Here is a 12,284-nt window from a genome sequence, read left to right on the forward strand (position 1 = left end):
CACACCTCCAGGTGTTGTGTCTTAGTTCCAAGCATGAAGTAGGAGAAAGGTGAAGGTCACAAACGTCTCTAAAACTTCCTTTTCATCCTGGAAGGGAAGTTCTCCCTTGAGACTTCTGCCTACATCTTATTGGCCAGATTTTGTCTCATTGCCACCCTCAGCTGCTAGGGAGTTTCGGAATTGTGTGTTTGCTTTTCAGCCTCTGTAGTTTGGGAAGGCCAGAGATAGTGGTTGGAATTGATACTGAATGAGCTTCTTAAGATATTTGTGACATGATGTTTAATTGAAATGCATTGCTTTGATCCACAAAATGTTCTGGATATAGCCCTGCTCCTGCCCTGGAACATTTTTACTCCTTGTTCTTCTTCCCTCCTCTAGCCATTTTCCTGATGCAAAATCTTGAAAAAACACACTTCTCCTCTATCCTTTTTAGGAGTATAACAGTTCCCTTGTCACTCCTTCCTCCTCTCTTCTAATTGAAGGTAAGGAGGAGGAGTCGATATCCTCCTTGCTTCCCTCTGCTCTTTTGAGACAACTGTGCCTTGAGCACTACTCAACACCCTGGTCTCTTCTTCCCTGGGCAGCAAGGACAGTCTCAAGGCCAGGTCCTCCCTCCGCTTCTCTCTCAGCCCATTTCCTCCTTTACGCTTCCAAGCACTTCAGCTGTACTTCTCTGAAGGTATTTATTATTTTCTTCGTTGAAGCCGAAACCACATTATTGAAAGTGGCATTGTTTACAAGATGTGTGGTGCATTGTTAGGTGCTCAAACTGGTAACTCCTGCTATTATTATTAATAATGTCTTATCGCCTATATCAGACTCTGCTACTTAATGAAAGGCTCTGATCCAGGTCTCTGATTCATCTTTGTAACCCACATTTGGCCTGGAATTGAGCATTGCAAATAATTAATGCTATACCGGCAGGTAAAGGACATTACGAAGGAAGGGTGCTGCAAAGGGATATGCGAAATTTCAGAACCTGGGTGGTAGCCAGAATTTTGCAGAGAAGAGCCAAATTCCGTCCGCACCTACAACCGGCAAAGTCCGGATAGATTCACAGGGACGCAGGTGGAGCACCAGCCGCCAGTATCCCGATGAGGTCTGCGCATTCGTCATTTCACTCCTCCCCCTCCACTGGATCCGGAAAGGGAGGAGGGAATGTACCCCGCGCGGCGAGATGGGATAGCTGCGCACGCGCAGCTTCCGGCTCCGTGTCTCGGGAATTATTTGACGCCGCCGTTCAGGACTCGCAGAAGTCTCTGACCAGGCGCGCAGCGCACGCGCAGTGGCCCACTCGGCTGGAGGAGCTATTTGACGCTGTCGCCTCTGGCAGTCGGAAGTTGCCTGAGCAGAGCCCCGCCGGCCGGCCCGACCGGCCTTCGTCGTCCCCAGGCGCCCTCAGAGTGTCGCTGACGGCTGGACGGACCGACCGCCTGAGGACAGTTGGCCGGGGCAGCGAAAACGCCGGCCCTATGGCGCCCGAGGCGTGAGGCGGAAAGCCGAGTGCGGCTGGCAGTGGTGGCGCCCGCCCCAGCAATGCGGGCCCCGCCCGTCGCCTCAGGTAATCGGGCGGTCCTCCCCGTCGCTACCGGACCTCCCCTTCCCTCCCCTCCTGGCGGTCCCGGGACGGCCCAGTGTGTTTCTCGGCCCGGGATGTTTCAAGTGCCCGGCCTTCGGAAGCACATCTTTTTTTTGTGGGGACTCACAGGGTCCGGGGGAACTTGGCCCTGGAGTCGGTGGCGTCGGACGGGTCTGTTGAAACCCGGTCTGGTCCTGGGGAGCTGACGCGGCCGGGGGAAGCGCTCTCTGGGCCGCCGGGGGCAGGGGGCGGGTCTGGAGCGGAGCTGGACAACTCCAGCGAAGAACTCGGTCCCGCAGAAAGGTTGGTCGAGTTGATCCCTCCCCTTGGGGACGATGCTGCCTGGTGCACAGTGACACTCGGATGAGGAAGCGTTAATACCGAGAATCAACAACTAAACCTTGTCCAGCGCGTACTGTATGCCTGGCCATTGCGTTCGCCGCATCTAACTTCACAGCAACTCTTTTAGGATAGAATTGTGATCCTCGTTTTACTGGGGAGGCAACTGAGGCCCTGGATGGTTAGGTGACTTACTTGCCCAAGGTCACTTAGCTGGTCATTTGAACCCAAGCAGTCCGAATCCAGAATCACGTTCTTAAAACGAGGTCAGTGTCTCTCCAACTTTGCTGCAGGTTAAAATCGTCTGGGGGAGCTTTTCAGAAGTCCTGATGCCTAGAGCAATTAAATCAAAATTTGGGGGAAGGGGTGGGTGAAGCCAGACATCAGTATTTTTTTTTTTTTTTTAAGATTCCCATATGATTTCAGTGTGCAGCAAAGTTTGGGAACTGCTAGGTGGTTCTGCATCGCGAAAGATGTTTCAGTGTTTCTCTGTTGAGGTGTGTAGGAGAATTACCTGGGAATTTGTTAAACATGCAATTGCATCTGCAAGTCTTTTCGCTGGGCCCACTGACGACGATGACTATTCCTTGTTTAAAGTCTGTTGGGGATGGGAAGTAAATTTCTCTGCAGGATTTCTGAGTTAGCTGGATCTTTTAAAGTATATGCATGTCATGCAAAACTGTTTGCAGCTTTCCAGAATATGCAGTACACATAGATCTAGTGTCTCTAACATCTGGGTCCTCTCCTGATATGCGATTCCTCGGCCTAGACTGTCCTCCAGGCTTCCTCCCCACTCCACCCAAATGCGCACACTTACGCTCTCTCATACACATGCATATATCCTTTTCTTCCCGTCTCTGGCTGCGTAACTCCCAACATTCCAGATGCTCTGTCTGTGACCCCCTATCACCTTGGGTCTTTCCTATCTGCTCTTTGCATCATCACACTGGAATTTACCAGTTATTTTTCTGTGTTGTGTGTTTCTCTCTCTTCTAGATTATGAGCAACTTGAACCATATGTTCTCCATCTCTATTCTTCCCAGTGCTTTGACATACAGACTCACAAAGATTTTACTCAATGGAATGTTTGAGTCCTTTTTATGTGATAGACTTCATGCCACAAATAGTTTCTTCTGTGTTTCCATTTTTGCAAAAGGTATTTGGTAGTTCTTTTTAAAAATATATATATATTTTATTGATTTTTTTTACAGAGAAGAAGGGAGAGGGATAGAGAGTTAGAAACATTGATGGGAGAGAAACATCGATCAGCTGCCGATTGCACACCTCCTACTGGGGATGTGCCCGCAACCAAGATATATGCCCTTGGCTGGAATCGAACCCGGGACCCTTCAGTCTGCAGGCTGATGCTCCATCCACTGAGCCAAACTGGTTAGGGCATGGTAGTTCTTAACGTATATTGTTTTGTTCTTTTTGCTTGGAAATACTGTAGGTTCATTAAGTTATCCATCTAGCAGTTGAATAAACTACTAGATCTTACACTGGCAACGCACTATGTAGGATTAACTCCGTGCAATCAATGTTGGTTGAATTTGTTTTTAATTGATTTCTTTTTAGAGAGAGGTGGAGGGGAGAAACATTGATCCACTATTCCACCCATTTATGCATTTATTTGGTTGACTCTTGTATGTGCCAGGGCATTGAACCTGCAACCTTGGCCCATTGAGATGATGCTCCAAACAACTGAGCTACCTGACCAGGGCAACATTGGTTGATTCTGTTTTAAAAAATATGTTTTTATTGATTTTATTTTTTTATTTTTTTTTAAATATGTATTTTATTGATTTTTTACAGAGAGGAAGGAAGGGAGAGGGATAGAGAGTTAGAAACATCGATGAGAGAGAAACGTCGATCAGCTGCCTCCTGCACACCCCTTACTGGGGATGTGCCTGCAACCAAGGTACATGCCCTTGACCAGAATCGAACCTGGGACCCTTCAGTCCCCAGGCCGACGCTCTATCCACTGAGCCAAACCGGTTAGGGCTTTATTGATTTTAGAGAGAAGGGAAGGGAGAAGGGAGGGAGATAGAAACATCGACGAGGGAGAAACATCGATGGCTGCCTCCTACATGCCCCCTACTGGGGATTGAGCCTGCAACCCAGGCATATGCCCTGATGGGAATTGAGCCCTCTTGATTCATGGGTCAATGTTCAGCCATTGAGCCAACCTGGAAGGGCAGTTGATTTTTAATATTTGACTTTATCGCAATCAGTTCTTTAGTGGAAACCTTATTATTGTCCTTAGGTCTTTGCATACGTTCCCCACCTCTTTGTCCAAAATAGTACTTAGTTGTCATCCATTAAATACTAGAGGCCCGGTGCACAAATTCGTGCACCAGTGGGGTCCCTTGGTCTGGCCTGTGGGATCAGGTCGAAACTGGCTTTCCAACATCCCTTGAGGGGTCCTGGATTGCGAGAGGGTGCAGGCCTGGCTGCGGGACCCCACTGGTGCATGATCGGGGCCGAGGAGGGATGCAGGAGGTTGGCCAGCGGGGAGGGACCACGGGAAGGCTCCAGGGCGTGTCCAGATCGTCTTGCTCAGTCCTGATCAGCCGGACCTCAGCAGCAAGCTAACCTACCAGTTGGAGCGTCTGCCCTCTGGTGGTCAGTGCACGTCATAGCAAGCGGTTGAGTGGCCTTAGCATATCATTAGCATATTACACTTTGATTGGTTGAATGGCCGACCTGCCAACCGGACACTTAGCATATTAGGCTTTTATTAAATAGGATTATTGCCTTGTTGGTACTTGGTAAATCCTACTGGACGGAATTGCTGTTGGAAATAGTTGATGCTATTCACCAGAAGAGATGATAGAAGAAGTCCTTGATGAAGACTAAAACCTTGATGTCAGAGTTGACAGGCTTAGTATATATTTAGTGCATAATGCCTTAATACTATTGCCCAATGTATTTATAAGTTTTAAAGGAAGGCTGGACACTAATTCAGATTGTATTTGTTCTTGACTGGTCTTAAAAGCATGTAAAGTTTATAGAAGTGAAGGGGTACGTGTGTGAAGGTCATGAAGAGGTTTTTAGACAAAGATTTTTTTTATAGCAAATATGGCAAAGTATGTGACAAAAACACATTTCATATAATGACATTCTTTGCAGCAAAAGTTATAAAAAGATTGTTTTGGTTCAGATTTTTACTGTTTCTCAATTTTTAGGCTAAGGTTAATGTAGAAGCTGATGGGACAATTCATGTTATATTCAAACCTGCCCTTGTTTCTCTGATCTGATATGGACAGAGTATCCAGTTCTGGCCTCAGCATGTGGAAGAAACTTAATCTTTAAGCCTGAGGTTTAAGTCTCTAGTTGATCTCCAAAGTAATAAAGGTGAAAATTTCACTTGTTCAGTTAAAGACCAAAAGTGACTCTAATCATGATAGCCTGAAACCTAAAAATGGAATCTATTTAATTTGAGATTCCTGTCAGTGTTAGCAGGTGTGTTCCCTGGCATGTGTAAAGACCTTTTAGATAGACAACATGATTTCCTTTAGTGTAAGGTGGTTAAAGTTATAGAATTAAGATACTTGGAGTTTAATGATAAGTTTTTATAGGTGAAGAAAGTAGGTAACTTGCCCAAGATTTAAATGGTTGGCTTCTAGCACATCTCGAACTAGAAAGCAGGCCACTTTTCTTTGGGTGCAGTGTGTCCTTCCACACCCATTCCTCCCATGTGAGAGGATATCTTTGTGTGTTGGGTTTTTTGCGTGCGTTTTGTGTGTGTGTGTGTGTGTGTGTGTGTTGGGGATGGGGGAAGTGTACAGAGTAGTCTGCTGTGTTTGAAATATTCAGTTAGATATAAAATGAGTGCTTGGTTTGTACCACGTGTACTTTGCTATATAAATTGGGATACCAAGGTAAATAAGACCCAGCTCTGTCCTTAAGGAGTCTATAGTCAATGTTGTAATGAAAATAAAAGTATAGTACCTGTCAGCTCTGTCAAATAGAACTTTCCACAGTGATGGAACTGTTCTATATTTGCACTGTCCAATATGGTAGCCACTAGCCACATGTGACTATTGAGCACTTGAAATGTGACTAAGGAACTGAATTTCTAATTTAATTTAAATTTAAGTAATTATATGTGGATTGGCTATTGTATTGGACAGAGCAGATCTGAGAAATAAAAGATGAGAACTGTGATAGTGCTGTTGAGGGGAAGGTAACGGGTATTCATTTATTTTTTATTTTGGATAGACTAGTAAAAACTGCCTGTTTCCACAATAGGGAGGAATGTAGGCAGAACCTGTCTGGCTGTCTTGTAATTCAGGTGTTTGATAGGATCCCTGATAGTTAGAATCTGGTATATAGGTGAATACATTCCTCTTTACCTAAACTTGATTATTTGCCTTGTAGGGTCACTAGGACTACAACAGAAATATGAACTATGAACCTTTTGCCTTTATTAGTCATAAAGTTATATGGATGACCTTGAGTGTACGCAAGTGCCTTAAAATCCAGCAAGGTTCGTTCATTTACTCAGTGTTTTGGCATTCTGTAAGAGAAAGGAGGCATGCCTAAGAATATGTACATTGTATTTGTACATCTCAAAGTTTTTTGCCTATTTAAAAGCAATTTTTTAAAAATTGATTTTAGAGAGGGAGGGAGGGAGGAAAGGAGAGAGAGAAACATTGCTGTGAGAGAGAAATACCGGTTGGCTGCCTCCCACACGCGCCCCAACCGGGAATTGAACTGGTGACATTTTGGTGCATGGGACAATGCTCAACCAACTAAACTATATTGGCCAGGGCGACTTATGTTGTTTTATTTGATCCTTCTCCCAAGTAACTTTAGGTAGGTACTGCAGTTATTCTCCCTATTTTACAAATGAGAGAACTATGACAAAGAAATACCAAGTTTCTTGTCCAGGGTGATATGGTGAGGAATGGAGTCAGAAAAAAGAAAAGAACATTGGACTTCGAGGCCTTTCTTGTCCCAGCTCTACTGTTACTTGATGTGACCTGAGCAAGTTATAACCTCACTGAGTGGCTAGTAACATCTGTCTTAATTTTCTTGGCTTGTTATTGGAATAAAATGAAATTACATGTGAAAATTCCTTAAAGTATACACAGCTACATTGTTATTAATTAAGATCTTGAGTTTTTCTGTTGCATGTTGCTGCCTTCATACCTCATCACACCATGTTGAATGCTATTGTATTATGTTGTTGTCATGGATTTTGCTTGTCTTCCTCACTAGGAAACCTTCTTTTGGGCAGCCATTGTGTCCTGTTTATATCTGCAGGACACAGTGGTACTTACATTCTTTAAAAACAATACCTGACATATAGCAGGTATTTAAAAAATGTTTATTTAATGAGATAATTGATGTCTAGATTTACTTTACAAAGTTTTAAAAAATTGTTCTCTGTAATTAGACTTGAAGCTCCTTGGGAACAGGGATGATATTTCTTCATTGTTACATTCCCTGTGCCTGGTGTATAGAAGGCATGCAATAAATATTGGTTGAGTCAATTGATGTAATTAATGTCAGCCTGCGGTCTTAGTGTGTCTACCACTGTATTGATCATTTTGGTAATTTGTCAGTTAGGCCAAACCTTCATGTTATTTTGCGGTAATACCTACAAGCCATAAGCTGTTACCCAGCACACAGTCACCTGGTAATAGAAACCTCCAGAGAGATTACCTAGAAAATGGGTGCATGTAGAGTTGGGAAGAAAATTAAATGATCTGCAAGGAACATCTTCCCCTCCCTCCTATCATATTTACTTCTGGAGCTTTGAAGGTAGAGACTTCTTTACTAGCAGCTCAGATTGTTAGCTAACTGCCTTATTTGGGGAGGAGACTCATAGGATCCTTAACATAACAGTAAAAGTCCTTAATCATCTGACTTCAGTCATGTTTTCATATCTCACTGCAGTGTCTAACCCTCCCCATCCTTTTCTTCATCTTTCATGCTAAGGAGTTTGACCTTCATTCTGTCGGCTCATGATTCTCTAATACCATATCCTCTTGGAAAACACTGATATTACTTGAGGTTTTCTAAGGTAAAATTAAACAATGCTAGTCTTTTCCAGTTTGAAGAAAATTTAGGTTAAGGTCTAGAACTTTTTAAAGATTAAGTGAACCCATGTATTTTGTTTAAACACTGCTGGCTGGGCAAACATTTCAGAGCAAGTAGAAAGTGGAAGTTAACAGAAATGAATTGGAAAGGGCTAACCTACCTTGATTCTCTTCATAAATATATGGCATTTATGATTGTAATATTTATATTGCATTCATATAGATGTGTTTTCTCTGACTAAAATTTCTCATTTGTATGATAGACTTAGACATCATTTCATGGAGAATATATAGCTTGGGAGAAGGGAGAAGCAGTACCTGCCATGGGGAATGTACTAGTATAGGAAAGGGAGAGACAGAGAACATGCCATGGTTACGAACATGGTCTCTGGAACCCAGCAGATACGGTTCAAAGCCCAGTTCTACCACATTATAGCTCTGAAGCCTCAGGTAAGAAGCAAACCTCTCCATGTCTCAGTTTTTTCATCCGTGAAGTGGAGATAATAATACTTAATATTCATAGAGTTGTTTCGATGATTACATGAGTCGTATGTAATAAATGCTCATAAGTGGGAGCTCTTAGTATGTTTTTTAAAGGACACTGTGACTTCTAGGTGTTCCAGTACTGGAAGTTTCTGTGCCTCTACTGCAGGGAATAAATTATTCTCAAAGAATATTGTGTCTGATTTGAGGACATTGATGGGAAATTACAGGGGTGTGTTTCCAGCATGTACTAGGTACCTGGCAACCATTAACTGAAAAATCTGGGTCTTCGTTTCCTGCTTAAGGCACTCCATTCTTTCATCTTTTTCTATCCTGAACATAGTGTGAGGAGGATTCCCTCATGCTATAAGTGTGCCAAATCGGATCATTTAGCACCTTGCACAGTGACTGTCTGTCTGTTAGGAGGGCTCTTTTGGGGAGGTGTTTGGGCAGCTAGCTGCTTCTCAGGGATTGCCTTCCTATGTGATCCCACCATGAGGCTATTTTTAGGACATTTCTCAAAACTTTTAGATGTGTTTTATTCTCAGTCGTCTTCAGGCAATATTTGCAGCTTCTTTATCTTGCTTTGTAGGGTAAATATGTATTTTACTTCCTTTTATTAATTTGCAACAGTATAATTTGACATGTAATTCTATTTTGTCTTTTCAGGTGCCATTTGGATAGTACTTTAGCGGCACGATGTACTCTGAGTGGAGGTCCCTGCATTTGGTGATTCAGAATGATCAGGGTCACACCAGTGTTCTGCACAGCTATCCAGAGAGCGTTGGGCGAGAGGTGGCAAATGCAGTTGTCCATCCTCTTGGGCAGGCCTTAGTAACTTCTTCAGTGGCTAGTAGTGAGAGTTTGTTAAAAACTGACAAAGAAGTAAGTTTCTTCATTTCATTCTACTATGTGAAAATATAACTTTATTAAATGAATTTGACATCTTTTTAATGGATTTTTGCCCAATGCAATGTGACTTCTCTATGTTGACCTTATTTGGGTAGTGGCATGGAGGCTCAGGGTTTGTGGCAGTTGCAAGGAATAGGTTGTATCATTGGCTGCTGGGACTTCCTACTAGTCAGACTCAATTGTCTACTTGAGCTATAGGCCCAAGACAGAGACTTGAGTGTCAGGCCCTTTCTCTTAAAGTCAAGGCACAGTCTACAGATTTATATTCAGAGTGTGTTTGGAAGGTCTTCATTTCTTTTGGAGGAGCATTTTTCTCTCTTCAGACTATCCTAGCAGAGATTTATTCCAAGGACCAGCACTTGTCATGGTGCACTCTCCTCTTGGTGTATTTATAATCCCTTGCTGCCTTGTCCTGGGAAGAGATGGGACATGAGTAGATAGGGGTTCTCTGGTGCAGCCCTTGTTTATTCTTTTTCCCACCCTCAAAAGAATATGAGAGAGTAGCCCTTGAATCTAGTGTCCCCTAGAATTATACAGTTAATCTACGATGTGAAGATATCACCAATTATATCTTCTCCTTTGTCTTTGGTAAGAGGGACTTGTAACCTCTTTTAAAATTCTTTCTCTTGTGCAACTAAATTCTGCCCTCCACCCTATTTGTCACACTTTCACTGCTGACTTCTTTAATACTTACTGCTTTTTTATTTTGCATCCTCACCCGAGGATATGTTTATTGATTTTTAGAGAGAGAGAAATGTCGATGTGAGAAAGAAACATCAATTGATTGCCTCCCATATGTACCCCAACTGGGGATTGAACCCACAACCTAGGCATGCTCCCTGACTGGGAATTGAACCCACAACAATTGATGCTCCAACCAACTGAGCCACCTGGTCAGGACTATTGCTATTTTATATATTACATTATATTGTTACTAGAGGCCTGGTGCATGACATTCATGCACTGGGGGAAGAGAGGGGTTCCTTAGCCTGGCCTGCACCCTCTTGCAGTCCGGCACCCCTCGGGGGATGTCTGACTACCGGCTTAGGCTTGCTCCCCACAAGCAGACCTAAACCTGCAGTCAGATATCCCCCAAGGCAATGGTCGGCAAACTGCAGCTCGGCAAACTGCGGCTCGCGAACCACATGCGGCTCTTTGGCCCCTTGAGTGTGGCTCTTCCACAAAATACTGACTTCTGTGCATGGGCCACGAAGTTTCAATTGCGCTGTATGTACGCGCCCACACGTGGTATTTGTAGAAGAGCCACACTCAAGGGGCCAAAGAGTCGCATGTGGCTCACGAGCCGCAGTTTGCCGACCACAGCCCCAAGGGGTCCTTAGTGATGCTGTGGAGGTGGGAGAGGCTCCTGCCACCACCATTGAGCTCGCCAGCCATGAGCCTGAGCGGTGCTCCCCCTGTGGGAGTGCACTGACCATCATTGAGCGCCTGCCCCCTGGCTGTCAGTGTGCATCATAGCGACTGGTCATTCCACTGTTTGGTCAATTTGCATATTAGGGTTTTATTATAAAGGATATTGCTGTTACTGGCATGTTGAGAATAACTCCAGATTTCCAGTTGGAAGACGGGGGTTCAAATTTTCAGCTCTAGCATTTCCAAACCAGTGACTTGGGCCAAATTGCTTAATCTTGCTTAGCTCCAGTTTTCTTATCTATAAAGTCAGGATAGTTTACCCTCTCACACAGGGTTATTTTGATTATTAGATGATATTTATGAAAGTGCTTCATAAACTGCCAGGATTATACAATTGTCAACTGCCTTCATAGTAACCCTGTTTAAAAGGAATGAAGCTTATCTGGCATGACTTGTTCTTTTTGAGCAGGCTGGTTCCCAGTGATCATGCTTCCCTTTTATAAGTGCTCACAGATCATCTGCTTAGTAATTTGTCCCAGTTTTGTCTGGAATTCACTTAAACTTTCCATTCTACAGTACCTGGAATGTAGTTTCATCCTCTTTTGCAAATTGGGCTGTTTTCTTTTTCTCATCATACCTTATTCATTCTTCATGACTGTAAGCAATGGTTCAGCAGTCTTACTGGTAAGTTCTTTCAGCCTCTAGGACAGCTGTGGGCAAACTACCGCCCGCGGGCCGGATCCGGATCCGGCCAGTTTGAAATGAATAAAACTAAAAAAAAAAAAAAGACTGTACCCTTTTATGTAATGATGTTTACTTTGAATTTATATTAGTTCACACAAACACTCCATCCATGCTTTTGTTCCGGCCCTCCGGTCCAGTTTAAGAACCCATTGTGGCCCTCGAGTCAAAAAGTTTGCCCACCCCTGCTCTAGGATGTGATTCAAATGGGTCGGAAGGCTGTAACTCATTTAGTGCAGCTAAGTGCCTTGTTAATATCTTACCCAGCTTTAGTACCTTCTCATTTGTGTTTGTTCTTACCTTTCCATTTTAAATATTATTTTCTTTAGCAGAGAAAATAGTCACAAGATATGAGTTGAGCAGTTCATTTTCCTTCCTGTTGTTAATGTTTCATAATCTGGAAATGGAATGTGATTGAATTTGTGTACATTATTTCCTAAATGGTACATGTCCTCTCATGTAATTAAGTGGAGAAAAGTATCAAAAGTTTTCTATTTCTTTGCCTCCAATCTCTGTGGAAAATCAAGATGTCCTGCCTGTACTTAACTTTATTTTCAGAGCAAACAATAATAATGTCTAAAGGGTAAATGCCAATATAGGCTTAATATTTAGAAATAAGTAATTTATTTTCTTCTTAAATCTTTTGCATGGGAAATGTCTAAGTATGCCTTATACATGGAAGGTACATTCTTTAGAATAAGTTTGACATATGTGTTGAGATGAATATATTGTCAATTGAGAGGGTTTTTTGGCAATAAAAGAGGTTAGCATTTTAAATCAGTCTATTGAGATATAGATTGGAATGTGTGATA

At 43.1% G+C, this 12,284-nt stretch overlaps 1 protein-coding gene across 7 annotated transcripts in view; it reads left to right on the forward strand.

Annotated features, from left to right (window-relative positions):
* The first annotated feature begins 1,284 nt into the window (after nucleotides 1–1,284).
* RALGAPB (Ral GTPase activating protein non-catalytic subunit beta) overlaps nucleotides 1,285–12,284 on the forward strand; it is an 88,713-nt gene continuing 77,713 nt past the window's right edge. For 2 of the 7 annotated variants that reach the window (XM_036321131.1, XM_036321133.1), the window contains exons 1-2: nucleotides 1,285–1,561; nucleotides 9,118–9,333. In XM_036321131.1, coding sequence (XP_036177024.1) covers nucleotides 9,148–9,333 — 186 coding nt within the window. In that variant the 5' untranslated portion in view covers nucleotides 1,285–1,561; nucleotides 9,118–9,147. Of the gene's footprint in view, nucleotides 1,562–1,707; nucleotides 1,883–9,117; nucleotides 9,334–12,284 lie in introns of those variants that run through there. The other 5 variants (XM_036321129.1, XM_036321128.1, XM_036321126.1 and 2 more) reach the window with 3 other exon arrangements.

Source organism: Myotis myotis, unplaced genomic scaffold, assembly GCF_014108235.1.
Source record: "Myotis myotis isolate mMyoMyo1 unplaced genomic scaffold, mMyoMyo1.p scaffold_m19_p_9, whole genome shotgun sequence".
NCBI lineage: Eukaryota > Metazoa > Chordata > Mammalia > Chiroptera > Vespertilionidae > Myotis > Myotis myotis.